Raw genomic sequence first — 24,138 nt, 5'->3', positions numbered from 1 at the left:
GATTCAGTTATGTGAGAATAAATCATGAAAAAGATTTACACTGACTGTGATGAATATTTTACTATGGATTTAAATTATTGGGGTTGCTAAAATTCCCATGCTTTGAAAATAATGCACTCATAAATGTGATGTATTAATATTATATGTAGATTTATTCCAGAGGGTGATCTACTTCATGATAAGAAACTAACTAAAAAGACAAAGCGGTTGTCATGTTGAAGGAAATAAGCCCAAACCTCACAGAGATGTTTCAAACCAGAAAGGAGTTCTTGTTAATGATCTATAAATGTTAACACTGAGCTATATATTTATAAACACGTGGAAATGGAGCTGAAAGCAGGTCAGGTTTTTGGCAACTTGCTTTCACGGTACTTTCACAGACTTTGTTTAACTCCATTGCACCGTGAGGCTGTTAAGCGTGTTGTATCGTACACTGTGGTCTTCAGAGGCAACCTTTAACAGGCTTATGCATTAATCTGTATCAGGTGCTCATGCGGGCAGCCATACAGTATGCAGTGACAAAGAACAGGTCCTGCTGAAAACACATGAGTCTGTTCACATGTTTACTGCACACAGTCTCCGAGTCTGTTTTGTCTTGAGCAAAACAAACGACCCTCAGACATCTTACACTGAACAGCACGACTTGACAACAGCAATGCAGGGGTGAACTGATGGTAAATAAAAATGTGAGGTTGTGATTTTATCTACGGTCAACAGCTCCTGTGTTGTTTCATTGATTCAGCTACCTGAGATTTAGGCATGTTCTGCAATCAGAGACAGAATATCAGAAGCTGGAAACATTCGTCATGTTGTCATGGATACCGGTTCAAGGGGTTGTCATGGTCATGTGACATTTCAGGTGATGTTTCTTTCTTTCTTTTTTTTTTTTTTTTTAACCAAAATGATCTGGAGTCTTTTCCAATCAGTAGAGAAAGGGCGCCAGGTCTGCAGCAAACAACAGCTCTTATAATGAGAGTGTCAGGATTGATGATGGATGTTAAACTGAGACGGAAATAAATAAAATAAAATGAAAATCAGCACAGTGGCAAGGTCAGAGTTTTTATAATGAGGAAATATTCGAGTGGCACTGAAGAACAGTGATTAATGGGACATGCGCCGATCAGCCACAACATTAAAACCACTGACAGGAGAAGTAAACAACATTGACCATGTTGTGACAATCCAATGTTCTGCTGGGAAACGGCATGTGGATGTTACTTAGACATGTCCCACCCACCTAGACCAGACCAGGCACCCCCACCCCATAGCAATGACACTCCTTGATGGCAGCAGCCATCCCCAGCAGGAGGCAGCCTGACACAGACACACACACACAAACAGTTTAAGAAAAACTCAAAAAAACATGAAGAACAGCACAAGGTGTTGACCTGGCCTCCAAATTCACTAGATCCCAAACTGATCAAGTATCTGTGGGATGATCCACAGAGGCCCCTCCCCTCAACCCATAGGACCCAAATTGTTGCCAGACACCACAGGACACCCTCAGAAGGCCCATGTCCATTCTCTGATGATATTAGATATTATCTTATTTCTATTTCTTTTCAGTATTATATTAACTGGCATCTTTAACTTTACTGTACATTCTTTCTCTAGTAGTAGTAGTTTCAGTAACCATATGTTTTTTATCTACAATCATAATCTGTTTATTATTATTATTATTATTATTATTATTATTATTATTTTCATTTATTTTATGTTTTATTTATTTAATTTTTTGTCATTTATATTTTTGTTTTTATTATTGTATATATTTTATTTCTGTGAGCACCTTGGGTCAATTACATTGCGTTTAAGTGTGCTATATAAATAAACGTGACTTGACTTGGCTTGACCACTGTTTTGGAGGCACAAGGGAGACCTACACAATACTAATCAGGTGGTCATAATGTTATGGTTGATAGGTGAACCTGCTCATGGACTCATATTATCCCAAAATGCTGAATTTAAAGGAGGATAGCTTTGCATTTTGTACCCCTGGGTGATTCCTTCATCTTAATCAAACTGTTTACAGGATTTATAGAAGCACCTTGGATATTTCAGTCCTGCTTGATTTGATTTCACCTTACTGCTAACAACAACTGTGGCTTCATACTACAGATCACAGAATTCAGATGCAACAAAACTAACTGTTGGTGTTCAAATAAATAAATCAGACAAGAATTTGCCCTTTTCCGTCATTCTGTCAGTACCCATGATGTGATTCTATGCTGCACGAGTCCGTGAACAGCAGGACATAGAGAAATTGAGAGTTGAGAGTTGTTTACCTGACTGAGGACTTGGAGGTGTGCAGCCCATCGCCTGCAGCTCTTCATCTAACAGCTAACACACTGTGGCCGTTACTTCTTCTTCCATTACTCATTGCAACATTTCAAAGTGCTCCGCTGTCAACTCAGTTGTGAAACACAGTGCATTAGCTTGTGTCATAATAAAAGTCAGCTTGTGTAATAATCTCTGAACACTTCAGCTAACTTTATATGACTTTTTGGCAATCTACACTTCTGGTGATGTCTCCACAGACACAGAGTTTATTAATGACAATAATACTTTTACCAGTGGTACTTCATTTGGCAATATTTGGCTTTTTTCTAAGCTACTAGAATCAGCAATATGCTGTTTCAAAAATGAATATGATAATGTGAATTAATATAAAAATCAATTGCGTCACTGCACTTTTGTAAACCTATCTTGATAGCTTTCTTGTTATTACACAACTTTAACTGGAAAAATGATCACATAAAATGTATTTATGTCTGTAGTTAGAGTGGGCCTGCACTGCGGATCTCTAAATGAATTTCCCTAATCCAATCAAGTGCTGTTACCATGACAACATGGAGGCAGCCCCATTACCATTTGGGGTTACCCTGAGTGTTAAAGTGCTACTTTTTTTTTTTTCTCCCAAATTCCTACTCCTACTCCTACTACTACTACTAAATAATAAATAATTTTAGCTCCCCAAAGTTTTATTTTCTTGAGAAAGGTGAAAAACACATGCTGGAGCTCAGAGAATTCTCCAATTCCTCATTTCAATGCGAATAATTTAATTTAATTTAATTAAGCACAAAAGACACATGCAATTAAAAAGTCTGTAGGTTGAGCTGCTCAGCACTGTTTAAATGGGGAAAAATAACCAAGTAGAATAGTAAAATGCAACATCATAATAATCCTGCTACACAATGTATTATGAATACTTTTACTTTTGAAACATTTCCCAGATTTGAATTAACTTTTTAAGACTTTCACTTGTAACTGTGCATTTTTGATGCAGGATTTGACTTCTTCTTCTGCAGTATCATGAAGTTTGATAAAGGAAGTGACATGAGGAGCGACTCGTGTTGCCTTACATCATAAACAAGACTGAGCTCTTTGAGCCCTCCTGCTGGGATTATCCGAGACTCGGCTTCATTACAGTGCAGTAAAACAAAGCTGCGCATTCTCCTCAGAGGGACAACAAAACAGTTAGCACTGCCTTAAGTGCTCGGGATCCATTGCAGCTAAATTAAAGGTCAATGGGATTACACTTACAGGATCTAGAAAATGTTCAGTGCTTTATATAACCGTGGTTGTTGTTGAAAGGTGTTTGGAGCTATGGTGAAAAAGTCATAGAAGACATTCATACACATCACATCTTCAGTGCTTCAAAAAGGACTCAGCAAATATAATCAGGAAGTAAATGCACTAAACAAATGGGAGTTATTTTGGTGTGAGCAGAGTTACGTAAGTTACTTTAATTGGTGCTAAAGGTGTTTATTGCTCACATAACCCGAGATTAAATTCAGGCTTCATTAAGAATTAGTGGCCCATGTGTGATATCTGAACACATTCAAGGTTATGGAAAGCAACTATTAATTGTCTTATGTAACTGGCCCCCGAAAAAAATCTACTTCTCGCTTTTGGTTAAAAAGCGTTACACAATGCATGGTATTTATAAGTACGTGGGCGGTCTTGTAACTATGAACTGCAATTATTCAACTTTGTGCTTCATTTCAGAACATCCAGAAATGGGTCATAAGCTCTGATTAATATTTACTGTTATTCAGTGTGTAAGAAGTAGACCACTGCTGAAGATAAATATCAATCATCACCTATCATTTAGGCTGCTTTAATGGCGTTCACACGTCTGAATAAGAGGCTGACATCACTGGATGAATATGTCTAAACACACTACAGTACCTACAGTGACAATTTTTAAAAGATAATTTTTATATTGGACGATTTCTTTACTACAACTGTACTAGACTTACTGTACTAATAATGTCACTTCAATGAAATCAGGGCTTTCCTCAGCATTCAAATTTTTAAATTTCATAGGGTTAAGGTGGTGCTGGGATTAGTGTGTACTTTATTTGAGTCCATACATTTTGTACTAGATTTATTCCATTATGTCAGAGGGAAATATTATATATATATATATTTGATTTGGGAAACATAAAATCCTCACAATGCATGTGTTTTTCTTTTTGACATTAAGCTATATGAAGTAATTTACGTATACCCTTGTGTTCCACAAGTGGAACGCTCTGATAGTTCCTCCATGACCTGCTGCAACATTAATATGCATCAGTAATAATGATCAAATATCATGTCAGAGCTAAAATAAAGACAACTGGACTTGTGTCACCACACATCCAAGTGGCCTTTTCAGTTCTGCTGGGGAGTTTAGGTTTTAATTAAGAACATGAGTTAGTGATGCACACTTGAAATTAACATGACTAGGGTCCGTTAACCACCCAACACTCACCTGCAAGGGTGGCCTCTTCTTTGCATGGATAAAGGCTCTCTAATGAACCATTAATAACCGGAAACTCTCAAGACTCAAGGTGCACATTTAAGACAGAGAAGAAAGATACATGATTTGAAACGTAAGTAAAGTTAAACCCTCTGTAAACAGGGGAGGTGGACCGAGACTCCACTTATAAGTGCCTTATAACATATCCCAGCAAGTCCAGTAACCTTTGTTTTAGCTTTGTGTAGATATACCATGACCTGGATCACTGAGAATCTTCACATCAGATATCACAGTAGTTAATGGACCGTGTATAACGGTGAGTCAGCTCTCAATCACACACACACACACACACACACACACACCTACACACACACACACACACACACACAAACACACACACAAACACACACACACAGATGACAGAAAGCCACATTTAATGTACTGGCTTCAGCGAGTTGGAGCTCAGATCTGGAGAGAGAATCGCAAACCCTGCAATTAGTGTATGAACTACCCATATATGATATAAAAATAAAAAACACAGAGCGAGGTCATTCTATACTGTTCTGATACTTCTGTTCTTTTCCATAAGTGAAATTATGAACGCAGAACTTTAACTTGTAATGGAATATTTTTAATTTGTGGCTTTTACTTAACTAAAGGACATTAAAAAAGTCTTTGTATTTAAAGTTAACACTGAATCTAGAGGCCAAGTGTGCACCCTAGAGGTTAGAGGTTAAAATAGCAGAGGAAGACAACCATCTATATTTTAAATAACTGCAGCTGATAGCAAAAGGTTATGGCAACATAAAAAACATTAGAGGACCAGGCATGCATCAGTCAGGACCTCTATCACATCAAAGTGCATGATCTTTATTTGATATACTGTGAAGTGCTGTCCAGGTGGCATAAAAATGGCAGCAGGACAATGAATATATAAGGCTCCTTTTCACTAACAACAAACTGGTCTTTGTCGTGATTAAGGCTATTCAGCCAGCACATGAATAGGAACACCTGCAAACAATAAATGACGGCATTTATAAATAGATGAACCGGTCCATTTAAGTCTGTTTTTCACTCACCCCAAATCCCCTGTGTTCATATGATACACCACCACTTAAAAGAGCAACCGACGGTTGAAGGCCATCAGTGAAAGCTGTTAACTGTGAGGACTGAACGATCAACTCCTGAGATGAACTATTCAACGTGCTATCAGGAAAGAACATGGTAAACATCAGGAAGTGCTACAAAATTCATTAACATTCATAAATCAGACTGAATAAAATAAAAATAAACAGAATTGAAATAATTTTTATATTTTAAATTCCTCTTAGTTTCTTTAACGTCCACCATATTTATGTTCTGTATAGAAATACTAAAGATAGATATGTATATTATGTGTGTACAGAAGCACTTATCCATGATGACACAAGTAAAATCAACATTAACATCTAACTATTTTCAAAAACACTCCTGTGTTTTTGATCTAGATCTACCTCTAAGGCTCCAAAGACAGCCACTGCAGGTTTCCCACCGCTGTAATTTAATGTTGTTTAGTTCTGGCTTGGCATTCAAGTCACGTTTCTGACACTAAACCAGGTCAAGTCCCAGGCTGAGTAATGATTATCCGAGCATGGCGGTTGTTCGTATAGTGCAGCAAACACTGAAGATCCTTTTTGATAAGCAGTCTGTTGATATGATCCCACTATCGTAACAGGCTGGGCTTTGCTGCAGAGTAGTTGGACACATCAAGTCAAAGCCTCAGATGTCCAAGCCTATGTCTCCCTCTAGGGGGCAGGTTGCAACTGATATTCATTCAGCCGTCAGTCCACAAACTTGAACTTAATCCCAATCACTGAGGAGCCGCTTGTGGTGGGTTACCTTCCACAACGACGCCACATCATCTTTGGCTTTGCAAATTTAAGTCTGAAAGCAGGAAGTCTCACACACAGGTCAACGGCGAGTATGTGTGTGCGTGAAAGCCTTAAGACCAGTGAACCTGAGATCCTGCCTTCGAGTGGCGCTTAGCCTCCATGATGGAGAAGGCCTCTTGCTCCTCGCTTATCTCCTTCAGCCTCTTCTCTTCCAGAAATGACACCAGGGAGTCCCTCATGTCCACCACCTCGATCATCTGCTGGAGGACCCGCTCCTCTTCTGCCTGCTGCTCTGGTGTCTTGTCTGCCACACAGAAACATATGCACACTTTAAACGTAGCAATGAACATCAGACACATTAAAGAACTGAAAGCATTATTCTGTAATATAATTCTCATACACCTCCAGTACTGAAAGTCTCACTCGAGAACTAAATTGGTACATGGTAAAGCACGCTAAGGAACGCAAATATGTTTCCAACATATGTCTGTGTTTGCATAAGGGACTTATGAAGGTATGAGGACTTGCCTTGGAGGGAAAGACAACGTGTTCTTACTCATCAGGAATTTGTTTGCTGATGAGTAACAACAAAATTCCTAAATGAGTCATCAAAAACTCCAGTGAAAAGTCTGTTTTAAAACAGTTAGCTGTTAAGCCATATATTCATTGAAAGCACTAGAAGTCGCTTTCCTTCTATGCATACTGGTCACAAATGTAATTTATGGAGTCAAAAAGAGGATATTCATTTGCTGAGCCTTATATAAACTTCATACAAGCTAAAATACACACAGGAAACAGGAATGTGGACTTTGTCCTCTACAGCACTGAAACCACTTTATAGAAGGATCCACTGTTTGTGGCAAGTTTGTAAAATAATAAATCACTACAGCACCAGTAAAAGATTAAACTTTTAAGTGGCGTATACACAGGAAGAGAACATGTCATATTCAAGCTCAAGTGTACCGCAAGAAAGCAGCGTCCACGCTATTGGTTCCTACCACCACATCACCGTCAGCTAAGTGGTATGACGAGTGAATCGATTAATTTGCTGATGGGGCTGAAGACAAACACTTTAAGTGGACTTGAAGAATGTCTGCTAGCATAGCCACATTAATATTGCAGCAATCCATATATGCACTTGTGTATCTAATAACAACAAAACCATTGGGCCACTAGTATACAAAATGCAGGAATGCGCTGTATGCAGTCAGCTGCATGTGTAGAAAACATGTACTGTAGTAATGGATTTGTTGGTCTCAGTTAAAAACAACTGGTGCTTGTTTAATTGGGCTGCTCTCTTTAAACACATTATAACCAGTGTTAGCAGTGAGTGTTTCTGTATGCACACTCAAACACACACCGTTCAGCTCCATGTATCTCCTGAGCTCCATCTCTAATGCGCTCTGCTTGTCCTCGAGTTCCAGCTGCCGGGACCTGAGAGGAAAACAAACATCAGCTCAGTCATGTCAACATCCTGCTATAGCCGCTGGTCATGATAAGAACGCATGACAGACACGGTTCGACTGTAAAGGCTGCTGCCATGGTGAGAACAAACAACCAGCACAGTGTTTTGAGGTGGAAGCCTGCCGTTATGGAGCCTGTGGCTTCCATCACGTCACTCCTACTCTGCACACAAAAACTGTGTTGTGTTCCTGGTGGGACCATACAGGCTTTTACTGTGTATCCACACTTACGCCACCATGAGGTCCGACTCCTCAGAAACCAATGCATTCTTCTCATGGACGAGCTGGATCCACTGTTCAATCATGTCAGGAGACCCGCCGCTGCCTGGAAGTGGAAAATTAGAGTATTTGGGTATCGGCACAATGTTAATAAAAAAAGATGTGTATGTATAGAATCTCTGTATAAGGAGGAAAAAGACTTCTATTATGTATCTGACACAAACTCTATGTGAGTAAATCCATGTGAGCCTTCAGGCTAAAAAATACATCAAGATTCTTCAAGGCCATTATTTGAAATCAGCCGACTATGTAGTTGTTACAAAATAAAGGCTGGTGAAAACTGGAAAATAATATAATACATTATCACATTTTCTTCCAGCATGGAACAACAACTTGAGGCGGACACATAAAACTAGTGGTAAATCATTAAAAAAAATAAAAAATGAATTGAGAACAATGAGTCTTAAGTACATCATATGTGAAAAACCTAGTCTGCTGTAGCATGTGATTCTTACCAGCTTCTCCCCGCAGAGTTTGCTCCAGGACAACGCCTTTCTCCTCCAGGTCTTTGAAGGTCACCTCAATTTCCTCAAGTCTTCTCTGAATGGACTGTGAACAGCACAAACAAAAAAAAACCTAGAGTCATTTTTATGAAATCAAAAAAAAAATATTTCTTCCAAATCATATTCAAACACATGAGGGGTTGACTGTAAAGTATGCCAGCGTGTACTTTTATTTTTAATCCTAAATGTTAAGATATGTATTATATTCAATTACAGCATTTATTTGCCGTCAGTCAGAGGGAACAGCCATCAGCTGTTAGATGGAGAGCTGCAGGCAGAGGCTGCATACCAACAGCTGCACAAGGTAATAAACTTTACTGTGCCCTACTGTTCCATAAAAAAAAAAAAAAAAAAAAAATGCTTGTGCCATGTGCAGCATGAAATCAGGCTGCGGTTGCTCTTGGCATAATGGAACTAGAATTACTCTACACCTCACTGTTGTTGTCTGCCTGTGACAATCAGTCAAGTAGCAAATTACTTTGAAGGAAGTGTTTTCACAGAACATTAGGGCTTTATAGAGTTTTTGGATACAAAATGTCATTACTTCATCCTTTTGTCCATCCTTAGTTTGGCAGTTTTGACCATCAAACTCTAATCTATTCATTACTGAAATCAATTAAACATGTGCCAAATTTGAAGAAATTCTGTCCATGCGTTCCTGAGATTTCACATTTAGAAGAATAAACATATCAACTACCCAGAAAGAAAGGCCGGTTATTAATATATTTTAAAACGGTTTTATTTGCTATTTATCTGCATTTGTGACAAAAGCATCCACACAGCAGAAGGTTTGCACAAACATCTTTGGTTACCATGGATCAACCAGGACTGAACTCAGACTGATTGTAACTTTACCAAACAACAGATATCCTGTCAAAAGAACATTCTACACATTCAATTAGTTGACACTTAGGTAAAAGTGTATATTCATGTACAAGTTTAGTGCTTCATTGGGTCAAGTTGAAGATAAAATATGAGTTTTGTGACACTGACCTGAGCATTGCGCAGGCGCTGTAATTCGCTCATCTTGGCTCGCCGCTCCAGGGTCTTCATCTTCATCATCTCCAGCTTCTGAACCTCCGCCGGGTCCGATGGAATTGTTTGGAACTGCAGGTCAAGTCACATTATCGTGAGTGCATTGCTGAGACTATAGCATCACCTGATCAGCTCATCATCACGTAAACTGAAAATGTCATCTCCGCTGCTCATCTTACTTTCTCATCAAATAAGTCAGTGTCGTCTTGTCCAAACATATCATCGTCATCATCGTCGTCGTCGTCGTCATCTCCGTCGACGCCCTCTTCTGAAGCGCTGTGAATATGTCTGAACGTAGTTTCTGTGTTAAAAAGAAAAAAAACACTACTGTTACAAAAAAAACTTTGAAAACAGCAAGGCTTTTTCCCTGCAACCATTTTTTCTCATTCATGATCAAAGAGGAGGTGAGTTTTCAACATACCAACTCTCCCTGGATGATTATTGAGGACACTGAGCCGGGTGTCTCTGTTGATCCTCGGGGAAGAGAGATTCCACGGGGAAAATTTGGATCGTACTCTCGCCTGTCCGCTTGGTACCTCCTTTCTCCTGAAGCAACGTCGATTCCTCTTCTCCCGGAGGTGACTTGCAGTGCTCCCACTCCAATAGCCCTCCTCTTCTTGCCCATCCAAGCCCTCTGGTTTAGTGGGACCTCCTGCGTTTGCAGAGGATGATGAGCAGGAGGAGGATCCGCCGTGAGTCTCTGAGTCCGAGTCTGCGCTTAAGCTCTGAAGATTCATAAGCTGGTTTTTCTCCTCGTCGGTTAACTTAAGCTTTCGCAGTGATTGCTTAGGACGGGAGTCTGGTCCTGGTGTAGAGGGCTCTTTTGTAGGGGCAGGAGATGATTTTTCAGGAGTGGAGGGATTAAGTAGGTGGACTGAGCGAGGTTTTGCTACTGGAGGAGATGGCTGAGGGCTGGGTGAGGTATGCCGAGAGAGGCGTGGCTTTGGGACTGGATGTGGCTCCATGAGAGAAGTCTCCTCAGACTCCTCAGGGGGTACTACTACCTCAGTTTGTGGTTCTTGGGACTCTTCTTTGGATTCAGGTATCTGCTGGTCCTGTGTGCAAGTAGAAGGACCACAGTCCAAAGTGTGCTCAGCCTCGTCATCTGATGGAGATGGTGTATAACCATCACTGGAAAGTCCATTCTCTTCACTTGTCCCTTCGTGGTTTCCTTTGCTATCCTAAATAAAGAAATGGGAATGATTTAATATGGAAATGCTTAAAAAGAGCAAACACTAAATGTTTAACATGAAATAAAAGGTATCAAATTAGCCCTGCTAAAGCTGAACTAACCACAAGAAGGATGACGCAACAGAAGATTGTGTAACAAGAGCATTATGACAACAGGATTCAATGAATCTGGAGTCATCATCAGTGAGCAACAGAATGGTTTACATCTGTTCTGTTCAGTGACCCACCTTACAAGATGTTTCAGCTCTGTTTGCTAGCGTCAGCTCTTCAGAGTGCAGCTCACAGTAAAACCTCCCTTTAGGAACAGCGCAGACAAAAACAATAAAAGGACACAAAAGTCAGAGACAAACGAACACTGACGCTCTAAAAAGGAAGCACCCTGCTGTTTCAGTTAATTATTTATCTCCTTTCACTCAGTTGAGATGCATTTAAAAAGGGGCTCGGCAGAAATTATTAATTATACAAATGAATAAATAAGTATAGAGCTTCACTTACAGTAGAAAAAGCTAATCCTGGCTTTCAGAGAACACAATATACCACAAGTGATAGATGTTGAAACCATAAATACAAGTACTTCATACTCAATAATACAGCATCAAGTACCTCCATTGAGGACTACCAGATTAGGGAACAAGAGGCTGCTCAAAAAGAGCAGCATTCACACCGTATACAGAGAGGTAAAGTTAAGCCGTTTTTATGAAATACTGATAGGGCGTTTAGGTCCCATTGGTTACTGTATACATATGATTATTTTCTGACTTCACTCACCTGTACTCTGGTCAAAGGTGTATCCTCCATGCCTGAGTGTGATGCTGCACTGATGGCAGGTGAAGCAGCTCCGATGGAAGAACTTTCCCTCTGCGCTGATGCGCTCCAGCACGTACACCCTCTGACCACAGAAGTAACACTCCTCGCTGTTTGTCATCAACACAGTAGTTTCAGGCTCAGGCTCAGGAGCCAGATCGGGGATAGGACTGAGTTTAGGGGACAGTGGAGAAACCGGCGTCTGAGGAAAAGATCAGACAGCAGGTTCAGGATTAACAAAGCAACACCGGCAATTGTTGAATTGCGCTGAAAATGAATGGAGAAAGCATTTCTGTGGTTTGCTGAATAAAACTCACACTGTCCTCATCTCCCATCCTGGTCTCCGGTTCTTTGGCCTGTTTCTCAGCTACCAGCTTTTCCTGCAGAGAAAATAAGAAAAAAACATCACAGGACCTGACTTTGCTGATTATGTGGAACAGTCACAAACATGATGAAATCATTTAATGAATAGAAAAGCTGAAACCATTTCCTTTGAAGTAACATCTAACATTTTGCCACGACACAGAGGAAAAACAGACAAAACAGACATGTGAGTCACCAACAGCACAATAACACAGACCGAAGGCCCCTGATGTGAATGTAAACTCCAGCCAATAAGCCAGCGTGTATAAAAATATCCTTATCAAACGTTTCTCTGTGGTGTGTAAACAGTGAACTCTGGTCACAGTGGGAGTACCTTGCGTCTTTGCAGAGAGTTGTGCTTCAGCTTGTTCAGGAAAAAGACAGCTGACTGTGTCTGGAAGAGAGTCAGAGGCTTGGACGATGGCAGGACGCCTGCAGGTTCTGATGCCAACAAAAAATGAAAGAGAGAAAAATGTCAGAGAGAGACAATGATCTTATTATTGGACTACACTCCAAATATAAAGGCTCCTGGATTCTACACTGGCCTACTTGCAGGTGTTCGTTAAGCTGCTTCAAATATTCTGACAGCACTGTTTGTAAAAATCTTCAAGCTGTAGCTTTTTATGATGAATTTTCAGTCAAATGTATAAAATGAATTTTCTGTAGCGTCAAAGCAGCAGCAGCAGCAGCTGAATTTAACTTGTCAATCTACATGAGAACTCTTCTGCTCCAGCTCTGGCTATCACTCCCACTCCTTCATCATTCGGATAAGGTTCCCCAAGATTGACAGCTCCCTCCTGCCTGCTCATCAGTCAGCGGATCCCAAGCAGAGCAGCACAGCATCGCTGACACAGAGAGCGTACATCACACCCACTTCTGCTCATTCACTGCCTCCAAAATGCTGGGCTATCATTTACCCTGCATAAACTCCTCAAGCTAAAAATGCTGTAAAAATACCTCCGTTACAAACAGCCAGGAGAAAATCCTCCTTCGGTGCAGAAACGGCAGAGCCCCTCCAAGAGACGCTGCCCCCGTCAGACCCTGATAAGCCAGCTCAACACCGTCTGCTGCTGGGCTGGCTCAGTGCAGGAGAGCAGCACAACCAGTAGAGGCTGGCTCTGAGCACAGCACTAGCCACTTAAGCCCAATGAATTCTGGGTAACAAGTTCTTAAAGAGACAGCATTGATTTGCTCACTGCTGCACATATATCCGTGGGAGGACACCTGACCCTTTTAAGGTGATGCTAATGCTGTGCAGTGTCTCTAAGCAACCAAGTTATGTAAGATTGATGCCACTGTCACTTACAGCCATTTTCAGAAATATATCAGACTCAAAAAATAGCACTAAAATGACATTTAATTAAAACATTAATCAATTATGGAATATGGCTAAGTGGTTTTTGGCTTTTGAATTTGACCTTGGGTGACATTCATTTTAGCAATGTAAATAATACAGAGCAACTTTTACCCTTTGTTGGCACAGTGAAAGCCTTTTGGATCTGGGTGAGGTAGAGGACCATGGACAACTTGTCTATCTGACCACTGTTGGCCAGATCGCTGGGCGACATCACAGGTGGGATGCCTAGCTCTTTCTCTAGGAGGCTGAAGGCCAGTTGGTTGTTGTGAACAATGTTGGACTCATCCAGGGACGACATGTCACTTAGGAAGGATGAAACAACAGGATTACTTTACAGTGAAGACGATTCGCCTTTGGTTTCTGCTACTGATTTTGTTTGGCAAAATGTCTACAAATGTAATCAAATGTATCTGGTGTTTTCAGATGAAAACCGAGCAAATAAGAAGGGGGTGACTCACATGAGATGAGGTCTGAAGTGGTGGATGAGAGCACACAGAGCCAGCCCGGACCTCCAGGATTGGGTCAAATCTTTCACATTCACATTCTCATAACCTGCGGTCTGTTTCTGGCACCACTTCAACAACTCTTCAAAACCACCAACTGAGTCTGAGAGAGAGAGAAAGAGAGAGAGACAATCAATCGGTCAGTGCTCTGCAGCCTTTTGTGTTTCTACAGTGAACAACATCCACCTGTGATGAGTAAATATGCGGAGTCACTGCTGGCACACAAAACATTTCCCAGTGTATTTAAATCAGCTGAACAAAAAGTGAAACAACCGTGTACAGAGGAGCAACTGACCTTGACGCATGTGACTCCCGTCATTCTGTTTCTTGCTCGATGGATGGGATTTGTCATCATAAAGGTGCTGCACCTAAGATAAAAGTAAATCAGTCAGAGATTACAATGTCTGTAGACTGTAAACAATAGAAATGCAAACTTTTTCTCTAATTATTAAATTGTGAGGAAAGCATTCATTCACATCTGATGAATATTAGCATTTTATCTTGCTCTCAACAAGTAAGATTCAGTTGAATATTTATTTCCTGTAAAGTATCTGTGTCTACCAGACTGTAATCTGCCTGTGAATAACCCTCATGTAGATTAAACGGACTCTGATTTCAGCCTCTGTTGGCTAAATAAAGGATAACAGCGCTGACCTGGTTGGTTTGGATGGAGGACAGGTTGAGTCTCTGGTACCGCGTTTTGGGGTTGATGCTGTAACCAGCATAGTTTTTGCTAGTGTTTTCTGGCGTGGTCTGGGACAGGAGCTGATAGACGCTTTCTCTGTACATTTGTGATGGAATAACAAAGTAAATTAGCAAGAACCAACATTAATCAGCTTCTGTAGCAACAGCAAGCAGCAAGTGTTTGGCACACGTAATCTGCAAGTACACACACGTATTTGGAACCTTGTGAAAAAGAAGCACAGATTTAAAAGTATAATGAAATTCAGACTTTAATAGGGTTTCTGTCAATGCCTGCACATTTTCTGGGTAAAGGTGTGTCATGGTTTTATACCTGTCACGTCAAGGAACCGTGCTGAAATAATTTTTCTGTTTACGCAATCAAAACAACCATCCATCATGCTAATTATCGCAGGATGCGTTACGTTGCTGATGATGAGACCCATAGGCATGCTGATGAATTCTATAGCTATATTTTAACTATTTCAACATTCATTCTCTCTCTCATTTAAATCCTTACTTTATTTTTAGCGAGACCAAATCTTATATCTTATAGTAATGGCAGATCCTTTTTGTTTCAATGAAATAAAGGGAAATACATTCTGTTACTAACACTGCAGATGGTGACAAATCTAGCAGGTAGTGAAAGAGGAAGCATATGTCAGGAAATGTAGTGTTACTAATGTTGAAAAAAGTGAAATGCTTACCGCTCAGCCAGGACTTTGAGATGGGGAACGCCCATACCCCAGCTCCTCACCATCCACGCTGTGTCAAAAGAAGCTAGGAACCCACGTGCTATGCCCGTACCCAGAGGCCAGAAAGGCTGTAAATAGATGAAGATAACTAACAGTAAATGGAGCATCAAGTGAGGGATCATTACAAAGAAGTATAATTTATTCAGAGCACGAGATTTTTAAACTCTACATAAGAGTTTAGCTTATCAAAAGTCTGAACAGCCATTTTCGTAATGTAGTCATGAATGAGAGTCTAAAGAAATCTTAGTAGCTGTGGCAAAGACAGTAAAAAATGGACTTGAGGCAGTGATGACAGTTTGAATCTGACTAAAAAAACCCTGGACATTAAGTACACCTATACAGTAGTAAATAGTCAATTGCAAGCTAGACCAACCGCAAATTAAATAAACCACTGCTTTATTTATTTTACTCTAAATGGGACCATAACTTTAAAAAAAAAAAAAAAAGAGATCATGAACTAATTAGGAAACTGTTTATTGAGGTAATCTCACTATTACATGCTTCTCTTCCTTTCCTTTATACATATATGAGCTGTGTGTATGGCAGTGTTACATAATGGGGGATTTATCCTTTATATGAGATATAAAAGATATGTACGGTTAGAATTCTACACATGAGTTTAACTTATTTGGAGGTAAGGGTGGAGCTGGAGACGGCAAATTGTGGATCTAACTGTGGACCCTGAAAACACTATGCAGCCACGCCCTACATTAAAATCATGTCCTGCTTAAACCTTTATTTTAGTCAAAATGTGACCAGAAATTTTAAAGTGTACTCTCTGTTACAAACTGAGCCACTTTCCTGCGTACAGCGAACAATGATAATAGGTCTGCCCACGTCCAACTTTGCAGAGCTCAATTATAAGGCCATTACAAGTATTGCGATCACAATAGCACAGGTCATTACACATCTACCTAATCACCACTTCACTATGCTGCGGTCTGGGTGTAGGAGCACAGAAGTGCTCGCTTTGGCAAAATCCTGCTACTTGCGTCCACAGCAGTAGGCCACATGTCTTGATTCTGTGCTAACGCCTGATTTGATTTGTCTGTGTTTTCTGTGTTGTACCTTGTGTATGTCTGTCATTTCTGTGTGCTGATGTGTAGCCCTTGTGTCTGTAACTGTGCATTTCTGCTTAGTTTTGGATGGTGACATACTAACTAACTAACATCATATTATGCGTAAGTTATCATAACAATAAACTAGCTGTTGACTTCCTAAACCAATCAGAAAAATATAAAATATGTCTAGTGAGAATTAAAGCAGACCAAGACAGCCACCCCCCTACAGGCAATAAAGGAAATCATTTTAGAGGCTGTCCCCTACCTCCACCAGACAGTCTCCAACAAGACCAATTAACAACTTCTTGCCCCTCCTCTCCCTGACCAGCGAGGCGTGCTCAGCACGGTGCATGCAGGTGAAGTCGAACATGGCCACATCTGGCTGGCTGGCGTGATTCTGAGCAAACTGCAGGTCAGGCAGCCTTCCACCGGTGGAGAAAAAGGCAGCATCGTGGGCATAGTGGCGCAAAGCTTCACTGTCAACATTTGCAGGAGCCAGCAGTTGCTCTGCATCGCTATAGTCCTGTAACGATGAAGGGAAAGTGCAAACTGATGACTCATGGCACCTTCTCTGACACAAAGTGACACATCTTACACTTGGTTTTCTGCATTAGCAAAGGTGCTATGCTGTGGAGAAAGAAGAGATGATGGACAGCCTCTCTTTTCACACTAAAGCAACTGAAGGGCTGTTTCATCCATCTGATTTGTTTTGGGGTTTTTTCTTTTCTGGCCAGAGATGAAGCTTGTGCCAATGAGATTCACACTTTTGTTGGTAATGGATGTGTTGTTCTCACCTGTTTAATGACCCCCTTCTTCAGTAAACTATTCTTCTTGGCAGTCATGACAAAATAGTGGGTGTCGTCTTTGTAGTAGACAATATTCTCCAAATCAATACCTGGAATGGAAAAAGGAGAGAAAGAAAATGGTGGAAACAGAGTAAGAGAGAGAGAGGGAGAGAGCAAGCTGACAATATCTTTCAGTCTGATACTTTCCTGTATAATTAGCTTGTTTGTTTATGCCTTCCCATTGGTTTAACTAGTTTTAGCATGCAAGCATATGGTAGCTTAGAGAGGGAGATCAGAGAGGATTAGAAAGCCGTTTAAATAGGTGTGATCAACGTAAACACAATTATAAAGGTGTCAAGTGTCGGTCTTGTAAAGTTTCACTGAAATGAAGATACAGTTTGAGGATCACAGAAGAAGGGTGAATTTTATCAGTTAACACTGTCCCTGGAAATTAAAATAAAATACAGACTAACAGCGTTCTTCACACTTCACATCCAAACCAAACTGACAGTGTGAACATTCGCTTCATGTCTTGAATGTGTGGTCGGCAAAACAGGCACAACAGGCCCAACAGATAAAGGTGGAAATAAAAACAAAAGCATTCATGCAGTTTTTTTAAAAATGTTATGGTTCAGTTCATATTTCATCTCATTCTCACACTGAACAAGCGAACAGTGAAACAAGTTAATCTGATGCAACTGATTTCTTCTTTTTTGTTTTAAGTTTTAAACAGCTTCACTGCTTTTAAGCAGCTTCACTGCAAATGTAGATGTCATCTTCCATCCAGACAAACATGACTATAGATGCCATTTGAATTCCTACCAGTTTCAGTGAGCAGGTCTTTGAAGAATTTCTGGTTATATATACGGGCTACACCGCTGATCTCTTCTACATTGGCCTCGGCGGCTGTGTTTCTGTTGATGAAGTTGGCTGTGATGCCAATAGCCAATTTTCCCCTCAGTTCCTTATGCTTAAAACCTGAGAGTTTGGGATGGAAGAAAATGAGGAAACTGGGCTGATGAAAGTTCACTCACAAAAAGAAAGACTGCTGAGGCAAGTTTGTGATTTTGAGAATATGTGCAACACCAAGGCCTTGCAAAAACTTTTTTTCTTCTCTTATTACAACAGTGGAAGCTGAAGTGATTCAAGCTTATTTGTGTTTGTCTCACCATCAGGGACAAACCTGCCTCCTCCAGCAGATATGAAGACATCAAACTGGTAGGCTGCAGCAGGGTGAGAGGGAGGCTGCAGTTTGGCCATCCAACCTATCAGAGAGACATCAAACTCATATGTGTGCTGCGCCTCAGCAAATTTCACAATAACTTTACATACTACTGGTTGCTAAATATTCAAAAACATACGATATACTGATCAAAACTAGTGAGGAGGGTGACTGCTTGTCGTTAATGTTAAGTACCATTTTCTCCCGAGGGCTCGATCAAGCCCTGGAACTCCACTCCAGTGTGCACCTCTACCCCGAGGAGAAGTGATACTTTCAGAAGAACCAACTGCAGTTGACGGATACCTGAAAACACACATGCATATTACCCTGGACATGTTGGTGTGAGATAAATCAAACATGAATCAGTCATGCAAACAAAGTTAATTAGAGGTAGACAAGTAACGATTCTTTCATTGTTTATTAATATGTCAGTTTTTTCAACTAATCCATGAGTTTGAAGTGCCAAAGATACAAATATCAATATAGAAAACGTGAGAAAAGCAGTAAATCTTGCATTTGAGGACCCATTTTGTTAACTAACTTAAAGTATGAATCAATTATTTATCAGATCAGATATAATATATCCTATTCTGTATTGCAGTTAGGTGAATCTCTGGCCTCCGTCATGACATTTGGATTGAAAAAGTATGGAAACTCCAATAACTGTAGATTTATTCATCTGCATCACACCCTTACCCTGTACTGTAACCTGACAGGCTCCAAAACCCCAAATTTATCCCGTGGTGGGATCCTCTAAAGCAGGGGTGTCAAACTGATCCGTGAAAGGGCCATGTGTCTGCAGGTTTTCATTCCAACCATGCAGCACCCATGCAGTGGGTGTGGCTGGCAAGTTTTTGTTCCAATCAAGCAAGAAATATCATAATGGCTAAAACTACTCTCCAATAATAACTGTCAAAGTTACTCACTGATGTGATCCAGAGAGCCAGAGCAGAATTTGCCGTAGAACTTTTTGGCTCCGAGCCCACGGAGGTCGTATATGGTGAAGGGCCACAGGTGGAGAACATTGTTCCTGGAAAACCCTTCTCTCTTCTCCAACACCATCACCTGAGCCCCCAGCAGGGACAGTTCGATGGCCGTCCTTAGCCCGCATGGACCCGCACCCAATACAAGGCACTAAGAGAGAGGAGAATTGAATCAGAAAGGGTGGGTGACATCATGAAAGTCTGATCAAAAATGGATGGAGAAATTTATAAAGTTTGTTGTATTTAAATCTCAAATGAAAGAAACAGCAGGCCATTCCAATTATTACAACTGTATTTAAGTAAATTATATTGTGACTGGAGTTGTCTCAGCAGAAAATGCAATCAAGGTTTTTAGATTAGATAGTTATGTATCAGAAATATATGTAAACCGCTCCAAAACAACAGGGGTTAGTAGCAGGGTTAGGAGGAGGGAAAATTATGTGGTACTTGTAACCTATTAACGAAGAAATAAGTAAATAAAAGCTTTATAATAGGTCAATCAAAACAGTTTTAACCCCTTCACACCTAGTGTCACGAATTCGCGACGCACTGTGTCCACTCAGACTGCAGCCGAAATAACGCATGTAATACTCCAATGTTGGTTTGTGCACATTCAGAAAATTCCTAGGAACCTTTTGCGAGCACTAGTTTCTTGTAGGACCGGTCAGAGTGGTAAGCAAAAACATAAATAATTAATTTCTTTATATAATTGAAAAATCAATTCAGGCGTTAAGGGGTTAATGTACCTGCCTCAACTTAATCAAAAGCACTCTATACCTAATTATCATGGAAGTAATCATCTCAAATATTTTTAAACTTCAAAAGGAACTATCAAAACTCATCACCCCCTTCTCAGAGGATTTCAAGATACAATAAAGAATCTCCGTTTGTCAGTACCTTGTTTTTGGTGCAGGCTTTTCCTTGCTGGTAATCATCATGAGACGCCCTTTTGTCTATCTTGGTCCACAAGGCTTTGGCCTTCCAGTAGTTCAATCTTTCCTTTAACTTGATGTAGAAGGTCCTGAAATCTTTAGGGTTGAGGTCTAGCTGCTTGCAGAGCTCGCCAAAGTGGTGTTTCACGTCCTTACAAGTCTGGGCTTGGACGAAGAGATCAAACGTAGCATGCGAGGGGTTGACAGGATCCTGGCTTGCCATAGTTGAGGTTGACAGGAGATCCAGCTCCTTTTGGTCTCTCAGTTTGTCGGTTAACTGTGAAAAAGGAGGTTATGTGATGGCATTAGCATTTCCTACCTGGAAACAGCTGAGCTCTGAGGACAGGTTTACTGTAAATGATCAAAGGTTTCCAAAGTCCCGACTGCCTCTGTTGTTTGCATTTATAGAGACGGTTAGTCTCGTTAATCTCCTACCTGTTTTGCTGTGGGACCTCTCCTCTTGATGTTCTCCTAATTCTAGTCCAAATGTTTGTATGCTGAGGGCCTCTTGTCACCTGGTCAGCTGAGTCATTACCAACTTCCTCTATGTGGTTTCTGTGGCATTTTTTTATCTGTCTTTTTACAGACACTTTGTTCTATACGACCCACCCACAGCTGATGTGTCATCGTCACACAGTGCCTCAGGGCACATTTAATTTCAGCAGACAAAAGTACACAACTTTTTCCATATGTTTAGACTGGAATTACTCTTCTATATATCCTCAAACGAACAACAAAACCTGCTCGCTACAAAGGCTCAGGTTTAAATATTCTCATTATTCCTTAGAATGCTGCTCATTTTCCCATAATATAAAAATAGGAAAAGCGGTAGATTCTCAGTCTATATCGCAAGAGATCATATAGAAGGAACAACTGAGTTTTGTAAATTGACAGTGAATGTCGGTGATGAATACATTTTGCATTTAGAAACATTTAGTAAAAACTTTCAACTCCAGCTCCAATTTTATTTATTTTTTTTGTTTATCCAAGGCAGGTTATTTTAAAGAACTAGCAGCACCACAGGCAACATGCTAATCTTGTAAGTCAATTCCTTGTTCAATTGTGAAAATGCTGTTTAACAAACACATGTACCATATTTTGACACTTTGTTAGACGTAACAGGAAACATACAGTGAGCTTGAACATGTGTTGAAGTGGTTTCCTGTTCTTAATTGACGTCAGAACAGCTCTTCTCTGCAGCCTCTGCCCACCGACTGAGAGTCAGAGTCTATAATTACATTTATAGACCACTGTCGCCTGTCTCTGCATGACTCTTCTTGTGCATGTGCATGATAGAAGCTGCTTTCAAACAGTTATTGAGTGCATTGCTCCTGCCTTCCTTTACCAGAAATAAACTAGATTTGTCACAATGATGCTGCTTTACAACAAACAAGAGCCTTTCTTCCTGTTTTTACTGCAGAGAACAATTGCATTTTGACTGAAGGACAGTATTCCAATCCCTAAAACAAATATATATATATAAGTGTAGGTGAGTGCTTGATAAACCTCTATGGAGGCCAAACATTTATCACCTAACACAGTAGACTTAACTTTAAAGCATGGCTCTATAGCTCTAATGAAATAATACAGCTTTGACGCAAACACTATCTCTAATAAGCTACTCTACCAAAGGCATTAAAAACTTGAGATATTTAACACTCAGTTCATTAGATACACTAGTGGAAATGAATGCATTCTAACAATAACAGTTCTACACTAAACCTTTGTGATGTTACAGTTTTCTGCATTTGTTTAAAATGACTGAGAGAGTTGCTGATTTCATGTTAAAGGATGTGGTTTCTAGTGTTATTGAATTCTATTGGGTTGTGCCAACACAAGTTCCTATTATTTCGACAAGCCCAATTTATTCAGTATGCTAGGAACTTGATAGATAAGCCTCCTCACATGTTGACTGCAGAGATACCTTTGGTCTGAAATTATTAATCTTTATATCAAGATTGCATGCAGGTTAAAGTCTATCCTGAGTCAGCATGCCAACGAAATATACAGGAATGAAGTGGACTGTGGAGATAAGACAAATTGTCAAAACTAAAAATAACTGTGGCGATCATCTCGATACTTTCATCTAATCTCAAGGAGGCCACAGCGTTTTTACTCTGTTCTGCATTTCCATTTTTAACCGGATTTAAAGATGTTCAGAAGCATCAGACAAAACCAAAAATATATCCCCTTCTGAAGCACAACAGTAAATATAGTGCAGGGGCAGTCATGCTGAATGAATGTGCACACGCAGTCATCATCTGACTTGTGTTAAGTAATTCTGAGAAGAGGCAAGTTTTAGCATGAATGCTGTGAAGAGCATCTGACAGAAACTACCAGGATTTAAAGGTGAATTGACCTGATTTTCCTCACCAATACTGGATTGGATTGGATTGGATTCGACTGGATTAGATTAGATTGGACTAGATTGACCCACTTTATTACATGTGTAAACTCTGCACAGTGTGTCTTGGCAACGCTGTGTGTATCAGTGTGTCGAATCAAACTGATCACCAGCCTGTGAGTGGAGAGGAAACTTGTCATTTCCTAAACTTATCAGCCTCTAACAAACTCAAAGGGTTGATGCTGAGATATTTAAAAGTATTCTTTCCAAATGCGAGAGCTCACAATTAAAGGAAGTTTAAAAATGAACAGGAAGGTGTGGCACTGAATGTGATCTGCTTGACAAAGAAGGTCGGAGCGATGGGAAAGTGCCGGCACCGAGATTTAAACATAACACTGTAGGAGAGCTGACATGAAGTCCCCGAAAAACATCTTTACATAAAAACTATTTACGGTGGAAGTGAACAACAAAAGATGCGCTAAATGACAGGAAATGAAGCAAGGCATAAAATCGCTCCGAAAGTCTGTAAAAGTTACAAACTAACAAAAGAGGCGTAAAGAGGAAAAACAACAGTCACACACAAAGTATACAAATATGAGCATGAATGTGAATCCTGAAGTTACATTACCAGGGATGAAGTTGTACTATCGGCTGGTTTCCGTGAAACTGTATCCTAGGTGTCGTTTCCATGTTTGCTCTTTTTTTTTTTTTTTTTCTTCTTGTTTACAGGTAAAGAGCACGAGCTGAATCACCTGCGCCTCATGGACACACTGCACTCTTCCGGGATTTTCTGGTAAAGCCCATAGGCTACACACATTAGCAGGACGGACGTTAGCGCGAGCGACGTCACGAGGACGACACGGCCATGCTCACTTACGGATGATTAATATTAATGACCAAAACAAATCTTAAACACTACTACTACTACTGCAATTACTACTACACTTTTTCATTGCACATTTCGTTCACACTTACAAGTTATCATTCAAATTTAAATAAATTTAAATAGATAAAAAAAAAATAATAATAATAATAATAAAATAAAACGGCCAAATACTTCTTCCTGCTTTGTTGCCCTGCATACAGTACTGTATATCCTGAATCAGGTTCGATTTATACAAAACTGTAAAAACAATTCCATGCTGAGGTATCTCAATAGTATATATACAGTGATACTACATTACTGTAAACAGAGAGTCAGAGCGTATTTCTATTTTCTGTAGTGCTGAATGTTCAATATCTTGATATAATTTGCTTAT

The 24,138-nt window shown here is 40.1% G+C and overlaps 1 protein-coding gene across 2 annotated transcripts; it reads right to left on the bottom strand.

Annotated features, from left to right (window-relative positions):
• Positions 1-5,313: 5,313 nt before the first annotated feature.
• mical1 (microtubule associated monooxygenase, calponin and LIM domain containing 1) lies at positions 5,314-23,833 on the bottom strand. Of its 2 annotated transcripts, XM_084552850.1 has the most exons (24): positions 23,508-23,833; positions 20,501-20,812; positions 19,547-19,754; positions 18,816-18,923; positions 18,568-18,663; positions 18,221-18,376; positions 17,408-17,508; positions 16,879-17,136; positions 15,505-15,620; positions 14,771-14,897; positions 14,412-14,484; positions 14,072-14,219; positions 13,725-13,915; positions 12,591-12,697; positions 12,211-12,273; positions 11,858-12,095; positions 11,317-11,384; positions 10,320-11,079; positions 10,078-10,199; positions 9,857-9,970; positions 8,816-8,909; positions 8,313-8,406; positions 7,979-8,052; positions 5,314-6,922 (listed from the first exon to the last, which is right to left on the bottom strand). In XM_084552850.1, exons 2-24 carry the CDS (start codon positions 20,756-20,758, stop codon positions 6,729-6,731), a joined length of 3,768 nt encoding a protein of 1,255 aa, XP_084408976.1. In that variant the 5' UTR covers positions 20,759-20,812; positions 23,508-23,833; the 3' UTR covers positions 5,314-6,728. The 2 variants fall into 2 exon arrangements, with proteins under 2 accessions (XP_084408976.1, XP_084408977.1); XM_084552851.1 differs by lacking the exon at positions 23,508-23,833 and having other exon boundaries at positions 20,501-21,377.
• Between the last annotated feature and the right edge of the window lie 305 nt (positions 23,834-24,138).

The sequence above is a fragment of the Chelon labrosus genome (assembly GCF_963514085.1).
Source record: "Chelon labrosus genome assembly, chromosome: 10".
Lineage (NCBI taxonomy): Eukaryota > Metazoa > Chordata > Actinopteri > Mugiliformes > Mugilidae > Chelon > Chelon labrosus.
The sequence above is the reverse complement of the archived record's forward strand: the minus strand, read 5'-3'. Positions and strand labels throughout refer to the sequence as shown.